The 14,235-nt window shown below is 35.0% G+C and overlaps 1 protein-coding gene across 1 annotated transcript in view; it reads right to left on the bottom strand.

Moving 5' to 3' along the window:
• Positions 1–3,260: 3,260 nt before the first annotated feature.
• LOC117109160 overlaps positions 3,261–14,235 on the bottom strand; it is a 17,035-nt gene continuing 6,060 nt past the window's right edge. The window contains exons 4-10 of the mRNA XM_033251412.1: positions 12,664–12,876; positions 11,884–12,126; positions 10,792–11,052; positions 5,465–5,731; positions 4,147–4,255; positions 3,541–3,553; positions 3,261–3,425 (exon numbers count right to left, since the gene is read on the bottom strand). Of these exons, the coding sequence (XP_033107303.1) occupies positions 3,261–3,425; positions 3,541–3,553; positions 4,147–4,255; positions 5,465–5,731; positions 10,792–11,052; positions 11,884–12,126; positions 12,664–12,876 (1,271 nt within the window). The remainder of the gene's footprint in view (positions 3,426–3,540; positions 3,554–4,146; positions 4,256–5,464; positions 5,732–10,791; positions 11,053–11,883; positions 12,127–12,663; positions 12,877–14,235) is intronic.

The raw sequence follows: 14,235 nt of genomic DNA, 5'->3' as shown, positions 1-14,235 counted from the left end.
AATGTACATATTGTATATAATACTAAGCTATTGTGTTTCCTATTCTCTGTTTGTGCTTTGCATGTAACATATATTATAAGCAATTATATATATATATATATATATATATATATATATATAGCCTATATTTATATATATTATAAGCAAAAAAGAAGAAAAAACACACATAAAAACAGAAAACATTCACATTTGAATTTGGAGGAACTAGGCATGACTTTATCAATCTTTCAGGTCATTTAATAGATGCTGTTTTAATTTACGTTTAAATATGTGTATATTGTTAATTTCCTTCAAAGAAACCAGGAGAGCATTCCAATTGGAGAAGCAATTGTTGAAAAAGCTAAATTGTAAATGGGGTTTAAATTTAGGTTTAAAGTCATGCCTAGTTCTTCGAGTAAAGTATTTATGAACATTTTGAACTTTGGTGAAATACTCAATAGGATAAGTTGGGCAGGATGTATTAAAGACTCGGAATACATGATTGCAAGAAAGCTGAATTGCTAATAAAAACAGTTTTAAAAACAGTTTTAAAGTCCTGTGGAGATAAATGGTACCTTGGGCCTTTGCCAAGGATAAACCTAAGAATTTTGTTTTGTGCCACTTGGAATTTATTTTGGTATTGTTTGGAGAGGCCCAATACCATGATGAAATATTATAATCGAATAAACTAAAAAACAGGGCAAAGCAAACAACTTTTCTGACTTTTGGATTAAGATACGCTCCCTGACGGTATACAAATTTCAGTCTGGAATTAACCTTTCTGAGAATAGACAATGTAATAGCTTCTCCATTCAAAAATTTATTAAGTTCCAAACAAAAGTGCGTGACGGAATCACTACATTATATTTCTTGACCATTGAAAAAGATACAAGAGTTTTCTGCAACAATTTTTTTTTCATAGATGAGAAAATAATAAACTCCTGGATGCAAAAACATGGAATTGTCGACTAGCCATTGATGGCAATTGTTAAGGTTTGAACTTGGTAATGTTCAGGTCCTCATGACCTACTAACAAGACACTGTCATCCGTGTATTGCAACAGAAGGCATTCGACAGCATGTCGCATGTCGTTCATGTATAGCAAAGTAAGAGGATTGTGCCTAACAGGCTCCCCTGTGGAACTCCACTGGTAAGCCCCATACCGTTCGATCCCAGGTTGTTGACATCGACAACTTGCCTACGACTGCGAAGATAGGAGCTGAACCAGTTGATAGAAAGGACACCAAGAGCCTCTAATTTGCCACACAGTACGACATGATCAATGCTGTCGAATGCCTTCTGAATATCCAATAGAGCCATACCGACAAAGTTTCCTGTAAAAAATTTGCTTTGTAGTCCTGAGTATAAAGGAGACAAGTGTCAGTTGACAAAACCCCTCTGAACCCTGACTGGAATGTATACAATAAGTCATTGCTTTCTAAATATTCATTGAACTTAACTCAGGCTTCTCAAAATTTTGGAAATTGTCGGAAGAACTTGGCGCCAGTAACAGAGTGAGGAGTTATACATAAAGACAATTTTATGAATTAATTCTGGCCACCTCTGCTTTTCGGATCAAGATACCTCAACAACCCACATACCGATTTGTTGTAACGTTCGTACTGCTTGTTTCTGATAATAATAATAATAATAATAATAATAATAATAATAATAATAATAATAATAATAATAATAATAATAGTGTAGTTTTACATAGCACACATATCCATCTATTGTAAGATGCTCAGGGCGCTTGATATGTGATATATGTTGTTAATATGCATAATAGCAGCAACAACAAACCACACACATGGTGTGACACTCTTCAGATAAAATTGCCTAATGACTAAAAAACATAGAAATACAATTGATTGAGATAAGCTGAGCATGCGCAGAAAGCCAGAGCGGTAATACAAAGGGTTCAATTAGTTCAGTCAGATTAAGGATTGATAAACAATGAAAGGGATAAACATAAGTTAAGTAGCAACATTACATGGGAAAGATGTTAGCATGCTAGGAGGGGGTTAAAATAAAATTAAGTTACAAAATTTCTTAGAAGAAATTTGTTGGCATGCCTGCATGCTCAAACGAGTTCATTACGTTTATTTAGTGTAGCTATTTCCGGTTTGCAAATTATAAAATATTTTTCCCATATGCACAGGTTGCATCTTTTTGATTTGGGTTATATGGTTTAGCTTGTTTGAGAATGTTCCATTTAATATTAAAGTCCATTATTTCTTTCTTTTAGTTCCCATATGTACTTGCTTAGTTCTGTGTTAAGTCTCTTGGATTTGTTCCTGAAGGAGGCTTTGTGGTTATTTTATCTTGTCTTAAATGCGTTTTCTGTGAGTCCTACGTATGTTTGGTTTGGTTTGTTATTAGTTGTAACCGTTGCCTGGTAGATAACACATTCTTTGAGGCAGTGGCCAAACATTGGGCATTCTTCGGGCTTCCTGCAGTTGCATCCTTTGTTGGTTTGCTGATTTGTTTTCTTGTTTATGGTTGCTTTGTTGTGGCCATCAATGGTCCGTTTAAGGTTTCCAGTGCAACTGTAACTAATTTTGACAGTGTTTCGATTAAACAATTTATGTAGTGTGTGATTTTGTGGGAATGCTTGATCTAAAGCCTCGAGGAAAGTTTTCCCGACATTGGTGGCAACACTCGTGCTGTACGATGGGTTATACCAAATTATGTTACGTTTGCGGGATTGGCTGTGCTTCTCGTTGATGGGTTCTTGCGATGGTGAAAATTTGAGCTTATAATTGTATCCGCTTTTATTGAGGGCCTGTTGGTAAAGTGGTGCTGCGTCATTGAATGATTGCTCGTCGTACGAAATTTCGGATAGGCGTCTATTTATTGATTCTGGGATATTTTTGAGAATTCCTGGTGGGTGATTGGATTTGCTGTGGACGTATAGCGGCGTGTTGTTGGGTTTTGAATATGGCATATACTTTCCGGAATTTAAGTTCAATGTGACGTCAAGGAAGTTTACTACTTTTTTATTGGCTTCGATTGTGATTTTTAGGCCGTGATTTTTGAATATGTTGCACAGATCTTTCTTGATTATTTCTACCTGGCGAGGTGAGGCATTAGTAACTCCTAAACCATCATCTCTGTAAAGACCGAAGTTGTTACCGTGTTTTTCTGTGACTTTATGCAGAAGGAAGGAACCTACTAATTCGCATGTCTCGGCTCCGTCATAGCTGCCCATAGTGACGTCGAATAGTGTGGTTGATGTTTTTTTGCCCCACGCTTCATCTGAGTTGTACAAGCAGGACCTTTTAGTATGGAAAAATTATTTCACGTTCTTCTTCGGTGATATTATCGTGCCGGGATGCAAAGTCTAATGCATCATTCAGTAGATTCATAGAAATAGATGGATAAAATTCGACCACGTCAAAAGCGATGAACGAGTACTGATGTTTATCCCTGTCTCTTATACACATCTAGATGTGTATAAGAGACAGATATATAACTGAAGTAAACTATCGCAATTATTACAAGCAGAGTGCTCAATGGTAGACCAGAGCGGATATAAATGAATAAAAAGCGAGGTTCAACACGTTTATAATATCTGAAATAGAAGTTCAATGACCATTAAATATTTATTTCATTTAATAATGATTTAGTATTTTAATAGTAAGACCCCAACGTGAATAAGAGGCTAAGAACAATATAGGCCTATACTAAGTTCGCAATTTAAATAATGATATTTTTGTTTGCTTGCGTCCTACAAGCTCATGAGTTGTGTGTGGCAACCATACAAAGTATTACAATACAACTTAATAGCGAGCTTGCTAAACAATTACAATCTAACGTAGCGATAACAATTTTCACTTGCATCGCCAAAACTAAATATCAATAACTTTAGGAAGATTTAATAACATTACAAAAACCATAATGAATTTAAATACTTGTCTTCGCTAACCGTCAACAATACTTTTGAAGTCGGCAAATAATAGACGAATTTTATCAAACTTTGGGTGTTAAATAGGATATTCAAAGTTTTATCGCTTGTGTTTCATATATATATATATATATATATTATGCATTATATTTATAAAAGTCAGATAGGCTGTGACAGAATTTATTCATAATTATAGTTTTGTAACGCTGAAAACTTCAATAGCAATTAGTAATGAAAATTGACGGTCTATTAAACAATACCTGCATACGATGACGAACGTTGACGTCAAAACTAAAAGCATCACACCAAGAATAACAACTGCTATCAAGTAGCCACTATTATCAGTTTTATTTCCACTATGGATTTTTGCTTTAAGAAGAAAATACATAATTATCACAATCATGTCACACAATATATTTTTATTTTGTATTTTGTACAATATTAATTTATATATTATACATATATATATTATAAGGATATGTTGAAAACAGGAGGGACAGAAAGAGAGTCGAATGAGAGGAAAAGTCTGCCACCACAGTTTAAGACGCCCAGCAGTGTCTTCTTGACTCAAACCGGTATATATATAGAATATGATGCGAAAATGGACCTACTTTATAAAAAACAAAACCCTGGGCCATCCGTCGGCAAAAGATAGAGAATACCACTTTTTTTCCCCGGGAGTTCCATTTTCGGTGTTTATTTAAAACTTTGCTCAGCCTCAAAGAAGTGAATAATACAATTATTTTAGAACTTGTATATTTTTATGTGTTTAATGTACAGTAATACATTTTCTAAATTGTTCTTTATCTACAGACGACGTATTTGCAGGCTCGGCCGCTCCTTTATCCGGCAGTATCCATTGTTACAGCCACGTGTCTTGGCATTCTTTCATTCCAGCATACAGTACAAGCACTAAGCAGCTAATAGTAGGAGCAGCATAGCAGCATGTAGTAGTGGCAGCACAGTAGTAGTAAAAGCAGTAGCAGTAACTGTAGTAATAACAGCAGCAGGGAGCATGCTGGGCGCACTGTGATTTATATCGTCACCGATACTACTTATACTACTTATACAATTTATGAGCACTTCTAACGCATATTTAAATGGACACAGTTTAATATTATTTTCCGTGCAGCATTAATTATCTCAATGTTTTTCCATCTAAAAACTGTGCCGTATCCCCTGAGGTGCACGTACAGTAGGTGACCGATTACAAGATAGACCAATACGCCACTGGTAGGAAATTTTTACATTTTATAATTTTACAAAATGTGCCTTACAAGAGTAATGGTATCCTTAGAAAGTTTGCATGGCGAAGTAATAATAATATAATTAAATGCGTGCGGTACACCACGCAGAGAGTTCTGAAAAGAGCACTTGTTTTGTTGAGAATTTCTCCACGTTTCAGATTGAGTTGCTTCAATCGTCATTAGGAGAATATTATCTCAGTAATGGTATGCAGTTTAGTAGTTGATTGTATGAAATGGAGTAATGGCATCTTCATACTACATCATTATAATGTTATTTCGTCGTGATTGTAAATGACCACCAAGACTACATTCGCAAGTGGTTACTTCATACCTGCAGTGTTTATTTGTCCTGTAACATGGACAACAAACAAACAGCTTCCTTCATTACCAGCACCATCAGTAGCAGAACAGGTTACGATAGTTGAACCAACATCGAAGACAGATCCAGATTCTGGTGTACATGTTGCTGATAAACCGGTAATTACATTATCAGTCACTGTAGGTTCACTCCAAGTTACTGGATTCGACGACTGGTCGACACCACTGTTCACCAAAATATTTGCAGGACACAAGATGACAGGCTCCTCCTCATCTAAATCTTTGTAATCATATCGAAGTTTAATGAATCATTGTTTTCCTCTTTTTAATACATTTAAATACACAGAGGATGTAGTATTGATAATATTATTCAAATACATTGCTAATTGTATCTTATAAAATGATTTCATCAAATGTAGAGAGATATGTATACATTGTACACCTGGTTCACTTTGTGTCAGGGACGTAGCCAGGATTTTGAAAGGGAGGGAGCCGTTATGCGAATTACGTATGACCCCGGCGGGGTCAAGGGGCGAATCCCCCTGTGTTCGTCCCCTGTGAAATAGCGCACTCTGAACGTTCTTGGGACTGTTTGAGAGGATAAAGTGAAAATTGCAAAAGACGCATTATAAATAAGCGCAAAAATAATTATATAATAAATCAACAGTGGCAGATCCAGGAATTTGAAAGAGAGGTGAACCAGGGAGGGACTTTCACAGACCGAGGAACCACCCACCTCAGTCCCACCATGTTTGGGGCTGAGGTAAGAAAATTTATGATTAGGTCATCTCTAGATGGCCGGAAATTACACTCTCGCACTTCAATTTGAATATATTTTTCTTTCTTTTTTCCTTAAAATAATGAAGGGGGGGGGGGGGGGGCCCTTGAATCCCCCTCTGCTCAAAACATTCTTATCCAGAAAAGTCATAATTACGAAAAATGGACGAAAAACCAGATCACATCCTAAAAACAAACAGCAGTCACTAAGACATACATCAGGTGCCGACTCGATGGAGTTTAATGTCATACCCAGGGAAGGGCACAGATCTGTTTTGAAAGGTGGAGGGGGAGGGCATTTTGTAAGTCGACACCCACCTCAGCCCCACAATGGTTGGAGCTGAGGTGAGAAAATTTGAGGAAATAGTACATCTAGATGGCCAGAAATGACACTTTTAGTAAAATTCATCATCATCACATCACCATTAGTCAAAATGAAGCACCAAAAAAAATTCTCACGATCTTTTATCAGGGATTTTTGACAACCATAGAGATCTGAAGCTGAGGTGAGAAAATTTGAGGAAATAGTACATCTAGATGGCCAGAAATGACACTTTTAGTAAAATTCATCATCATCACATCACCATTAGTCAAAATGAAGCGCCAAAAAAAATTCTCAGAATCTTTTATCAGGGACTTTTGACAACCATAGAGATATGTCACTAAGACATACATCAGGAGCCGACTCGATGGAGTTTAATGTCATACCCAGGGAAGGGCACAGATCTGTTTTGAAAGGTGGAGGGGGAGGGCATTTTGTGAGTCGACACCCACCTCAGCCCCACAATGGTTGGAGCTGAGGTGAGAAAATAGTACATCTAGATGGCCAGAAATGACACTTTTAGTAAAATTCATCATCATCACATCACCATTAGTCAAAATGAAGCGCCAAAAAAAATTCTCACGATCTTTTATCAGAAATTTTTGACAACCATAGAGATCTTATTAATGTGTGTGTGTATACCATAGAAAACAAAGATTAAAAACATTGTCTTTGAATATGTGCTTTGCATAGGCCTACTTCAAAAACGTGATTTCACAACCACCTCTGCCCCACCATGGCTGGGCTGAGGTGAGAACATTTGAGGAAATAGTACCTCTCGAGATGGCCGAAAATGAAACTTTTATATAGTAAAATTCATCATCATCACATTACCATTATAGTCAAAATGAAACGCCAACAAATTTCTCATGATCTTTTATCAGGGATCTACTTAATATCCAGGACAACTTAGGCTTAATTATAGCTTACTAAGCTTTAACTATATATACTATATCATGATCAACAAATCACAACTTTTTTCGCATTTAGCACAATTTTCTTCACTTTTTATTGTTATTAATATTAATATCAATACTATCGTCATCATCATTATTGTTATTATTATTATTATTATTATTATTATTATTATTATTATTATTATTATTATTATTATTACTAATAGTAGTAGTATTATTAAACTATCATTTAAAGAAACTTGCAACCACAGTATCGCATTTCTATCTTAAAAGACCTGGCCTGAGATTTATGGATTTAAGATTTTTTTTAAAATCACGCTTAGGCCTATGTGTTCTATTAGGCCTATGTATAACGTGCACTGATGCATATTTACATGTTTAGAAGTATTCATTTTGAGTGATCGGGGAAGCCGCGGCTCCCCCCTGGATACGTCCCTGCTTTGTGTTGCCAATGTTTTGGACTCAATACATTTCGTTTCTTAATTCAAGTAAATTATTTGATGACGTTTTACCTATACATTCTTGCGATATATAAAATTTGAAAAAAAATTCTAGATATAAAGATCGATCTGACTATTTGTAAAACATGTTCTGCATGAAAATATCATTTATGTTAAATATAAAATATGTTAGATATCTGAAGTATTATCATTGGGCTTAATACCATTAAATACCTGCAATCTTCGAATAATTTCATTGGGCTTACAAAATATTACAATTATTTCAAAACAAAACGTTGCTTTCTCTTAATTTTCTGCTGTCTCAGTTGTAAGCACGAGTCAAGGTAAGAATAGTGAGTTCAAAAAAGTAAATAGAAAATGTTTACTTTATTATTTTTTAAATTTATTTTATTCCTCCTTCTCTTGATCTTCCACCAGCACAGTTGTTCTTTAACACTCTATATAGTCGATTGATATCTTATAGCAACAGAGCATTTCCTGTTGCTGGGCCAATACTATGGACGCCCCAGCCTTTTGAAGTTTGAACATCCCCTTCTCTCAAAATTAAAAAAACGTTTCAAAACACATTTTTTTTTAAACATTTTAAGTCTATTTGATCACTAAACAGCGCATTTAAACTTTTTTTTTATGAGGTATAGCAAAATTATATACATTACATAAAGTTCTTACCTGAAGGAAATTCCTGTCCTTCGACATGGACAACAAATGAACAGCTTCCTTCGTTACTAGCACCATCTGTAGCAGAACAGGTGACGATAGTTGAACCAACATCAAAGACAGATCCAGATGCTGGTGTACATGTTGCTGACATACCGATATGTACATTGTCAGTCACTGTCGGTTCCTTCCAAGTTACTGGTTTTTCAGACTGATCAACAGAATTGTTTACTATAATATGCTGAGGACACTCGAGGGTTGGCTCCTCATCATCTATATAGATTTTTTTTCAAAACAATAGCTAAACTTCTTCTTTCAAGAAGGATTATATGACATACTTAAACATGTTGACTGCTGGACTAATGTTTGGCATAATGGATTTGTATTCTATTTTACATTACATTTACATTACCTATTTCTATTTACTTTCATTATTAGGCTAGTGAAAGGCAAATAAGTGTATCTTTTTATGAACCAAAAAATATCTGAGTATCCCTCAGTAAGTATATTCCATGAAAATACATTGGTAGCTGTCCTTTCAAGTAGACCTTTGATAATCAGTAATATATGTTCTGTTCTTTAGCATGCAGAAAGTTACATGAAATTACTTATGTATAATCTAAATTGTTTGCCAAGCTTTAAGGTTGATACATCAGTTACAAATTTTAAGCAAAATTGTGGTCTAAACATAGTCATCATTTCTAACGAATAATCTATTGTAAGCAAACTATAATTAAATTAAGTCTATCAACTATATATATACATATATATATATATATACATACATACATACATACATATATATATATATATATATATATATATATATATATATAAATGATTTTTTGTGAAACAGTGCTCAATCCCACTGAAAAATCTATCTCTTATACACATCTAGATGTGTATAAGAGACAGATTATGCACTTGTCAATTGTAGTCCAAACTTCCATGGAAACTGCTAAGTGATACGCACGCGTAGTGCTTCCATCAAGGAACCTCATCTCCTTGGCCTAGCTCTCACGTTGCTTCTCCGATTCAGACCTACTGTAGGCTAAACCTTCAAGTAGGTTTTATCCTCCAATCATTTATTAGCGAGGCATTTTCCCAGGACTACGGCGGTGTGGCGGGGACTTAGCCGGGGATGTATCCTATTGTCATCATCATCATTGTTATTATTATTATTACTATTAGTAGTAGTATTATTAAACAATCATTTAAAGAAACTTGCAAAAGGATAAAAACGAAATTGAACCACAGTATCGCATTTCTATCTTAAAAGACCTGGCCTGAGATTTATGGATTTAAGATTTTTTTTTAATCACGCTTAGGCCTATGAGTTCTATTAGGCCTATGTATAACGTGTACTGATGCATATTTACATGTTTAGAAGTATTCATTTTGAGTGATCCCAGGAAAGAATTTGTATTGGCTCAAGAATAAGCTTTAAAATTTTAACACTGTGTACAAAGGGGGGAGGGGGAAGCCGCGGCTCCCCACTGAATACGTCCCTGCTTTGTGTTGCCAATGTTTTGGACTCAATACATTTCGTTTCTTAATTCAAGTAAATTATTTGATGCCGTTTTACCTATACATTCTTGCGATATATAAAATTTGAAAAAAAAAATCCTAGATATAAAGATCGATCTGACTATTTGTAAAACATGAAAATATCATTTATGTTAAATATAAAATATGTTAGATATCAGAAGTATTATCATATTTTCATCATTGGGCTTAATACCATTAAATACCTGCAATCTTCGAATAATTTCATTAGGCTTACAAAATATTACAATTATTTCAAAACAAAACGTTGCTTTCTCTTAATTTTCTGCTGTCTCAGTTGTAAGCACGAGTCAAGGTAAGAATAGTGAGCTCAAAAAAGTAAATAGAAAATGTTTACTTTATTATTTTTTAAATTTATTTTATTCCTCCTTCTCTTGATCTTCCACCAGCACAGTTGTTCTTTAACACTCTATATAGTCGATTGATATCTTATAGCAACAGAGCATTTCCTGTTACTGGGCCAATACTATGGACGCCCCAGCCTTTTGAAGTTTGAACATCACCTTCTCTCAAAATTAAAAAAACGTTTCAAAACACATTTTTTTAAAAACATTTTAAGTCTATTTGATCACTAAACAGCGCATTTAGACTTTTTTTTATGAGGTATAGCAAAATTATATACATTACATAAAGTTCTTACATGAAGGAAATTCCTGTCCTTCGACATGGACAACAAATGAACAGCTTCCTTCGTTACTAGCACCATCAGTAGCAGAACAGGTGACGATAGTTGAACCAACATCAAAGACGGATCCAGATGCTGGTGTACAACTTGCTGACATACCGATATGTACATTGTCAGTCACTGTCGGTTCCTTCCAAGTTACTGGTTTCTCAGACTGATCAACAGAATTGTTTACTATAATATGCTGAGGACACTCGAGGGTTGGCTCCTCATCATCTATATAGATTTTTTTTTAAAACAATAGGTAAACTTCTTCTTTCAAGAAGGATTATATGGCATAATTAAACATGTTGACTGATGGACTAATGTTTGGCATAATGGATTTGTATTCTATTTTACATTACATTTACATTACTTATTTCTATTTACTTTCATTATTAGGCTAGTGAAAGGCAAATGAGTGTATCTTTTTATGAACCAAAAAATATCTGAGTATCCCTCAGTAAGTATATTCCATGAAAATACATTGGTAGATGTCCTTTCAAGTAGACCTTTGATAAATGTTCTGTTCTCTAGCATGCAGAAAGTTACATGAAATTACTTATGGATAATCTAAATTGTTTTCCAAGCTTTAAGGTTGATACATCAGTTACAAATTTTAAGCGAAATTGTGGTCTAAACATAGTCATCATTTCTAACGAATAATCTATTGTAAGCAAACTATAATTAAATTAAGCCTATCAACCTGTCTCTTATACACATCTAGATGTGTATAAGAGACAGGAAATGACACTTTTAGTAAAATTCATCATCATCACATCAACATTAGTATAATTAGTAATACCATCATATTTCTCATTAAAACAGACGTTACAATGTTCTAACCTGCTTAAATAGAGTTGGTGATCGTCGGTGACCTATTGTTTTTTCATTTGAAACAAAGAAGGTGTGAATAGTGCTTGATTAAAGTAGAGAGCTAGGAGTGTCCATAAATGTATACATATACATACACACACAGATATATATATATATATATATATATATATATATATATAATTAGTAATACCATCATATTTCTCATTAAAACGGACGTTACAACGTTCTAACCTGCAACATTAACAACAAATGAGCAGTGTCCAGCATTTTCAGATACATCGGTTGCAGAACAATTCACCTTAGTAAACCCAATTTCAAATAAGGAACCAGAGGCTGGAGTGCAGATAGCCATTAGACCAGAATCGATATTGTCCATCACAGTAGGGTTACTCCATGTAACTGGAATAATTGACTGGTTAAGACTAGCACTTACGACAATATCTTCAGGGCATTTCAGTACAGGATTACTTATATCTGTAAAACAAAATGTATATAAGAGAGCATTCTGTGAGTTCGAAAAAAATCGCCCCATCTGGATATTATTAGAAATATCTCTCTGGAGACCCCGTTTTGTCTTTTAAGGTGCATAAGCGAAGTGTGTGTTCACAATTGCCTCTTTTTCAAATGTTTTCGACGAATAATGTTGTATTGGCGTACCGATGGACTGTAAAATCAATTGCCTCTAATCGGATTCGAACTTCAAAACGAAAGGCCTAGCAGAAGATCTGGGTCTCAATTCTCTCTTCGCCTTTTTTAGACTCCCTCTTAGGGGTTTTGGGCTGCCCCTCGTCCCTTCAACTTATGGTTCCGTCGGGAAAATCGGCTTTCTCGTCAAGGAATCGCCCCTTTCCTCCCCGGAAAAAACACTAGCATTTTAAACAATCTTTAGTGAGTAAATAGTTAATTGCGGACATTCATAATATGTATACTGACGACTAGGGATGGCACATACCATCAGTTAACCATGGTTAACTGATTTTACACCTACGCCTAAAAAACAAATGATGATACCTTTATATACTTCCACTTCACAAAGAGAAAGAGGTTCACTTCCATGTAAATATACACTGACATATTGTCCTGCAATAGGTGGATTGCATCTCATTATTATAGGGCGTCTATATGTCATTGTTTGTGTAACTGTAGGTCCACATTGCGTATTTCCAGTAAAAGGTGAAGTTTTGTCATTGCCTACACTAACAACAGCTCCGGTCAACCTTTCTCCTTATTAAGAGAATAAAAACAATATTTATATTGATTTTTTATGAAGAAATGGGTTCAATAAAACGTATATACACATATCATATGTATAACACATACTTTCTTGTAACTAACATGTCGAAAATTACTTAGGCATTCAACATTTGATGTGAAAAGTTCATTGTTATACAGTATTCAGATACGTTTAAATTATTTGTATCATTGTATAATAGTAAGGTACCTTTAATTTTATGCGCGGCCACTGAATTGCGGAATCGCATGCCTTACCAAAACAAAAATAATCATAAAATACTGTTTGAAGAATTATCAGTATCTGAAAAGCGCTGATTATCGTCGGCCAACGCGAGTAAATTACGCAACTATTAAATCAAAATCCACTCATTCTACCGTTGACAATCAACAACGTGAAGCGCTCACAAAAAGCGGAGACGGATTCGTAAGATTCAGTGTGTGCCCAGTGGCGTAGTAAAATATTTTTCATTGGGGGGACGATTGGCGTGTTAGCCAGTGTCGTAACAGGCGCGGGGGCAGGGGAAAACTGCCCCTCCCCTGACGATTTTTACCGGGCTGACCAAGCCTTCGTACCGGACTGGGTAATAAGAGAAAAGAAAGAGGGGAGAGGGAAGGAAAGAGAAAGAAGAGGAAAAGAAAAGGAAAGAAAATGAAGAGAAAAATACAGACAAGAATAAAAAGGAAGATGTCATAATGACCAGACTCACAACACCCTGCAACCCCTTCTGCACTTCAAAAACTGTCATAACTCCTTTGATCTATGCTGCCCGATGGCGCAATCAATGGGGGACAAGGGGAAAATATCTATCTTTGAAAAATCTTCCCCACCCCTTTATAAATGCCCTTTTATCCCCTGAAAGTGCCTAAAAACCTCAAAATGGCCCAATTTTCTGTAAAAATTGCACATTTTAGGGAGTTTTGATCAATTCCAACGAAATTAGAATTAAAAACACCGGGGGACAAGGGGAAAATATCCCTCTTTGGAAAATCTTTCCCCACCCCTTGACAAATGCATCCTCTGAAAGTGCCTAAAATTCTCAAATTCTTTGCGCGACTTTCTTGTTACGGTACGCCAATTTCCTCTATAAATTGCTCATTTTAGGGAGTTTTCATCAATTCCGACGAAATTAGAATTAAAAATACAAAAATATTTTGCGCGCTTGGCGCGCATTTTTTAGGGCTCTTTTAGTTTTATCCTTTTAAGTTATTTAAACACATAATAGTTCCAAACTCAAGAAAGACAAATTTAAGATAGATCATTTTAACCAAAAAGAAGGGCCTCAATGTGTATAGATGGTGAAAGAATATGTTTGTAATAAATAAAACCATGATGAAAATGCTTATATTTAG

Source organism: Anneissia japonica, unplaced genomic scaffold (assembly GCF_011630105.1).
Source record: "Anneissia japonica isolate Jap-2015-1 unplaced genomic scaffold, ASM1163010v1 scaffold288040_len302811_cov187, whole genome shotgun sequence".
Classification (NCBI taxonomy): Eukaryota; Metazoa; Echinodermata; class Crinoidea; order Comatulida; family Comatulidae; genus Anneissia; species Anneissia japonica.
Note: the sequence above shows the minus strand (reverse complement) of the source record. Positions and strands in the feature narration are given on the sequence as shown.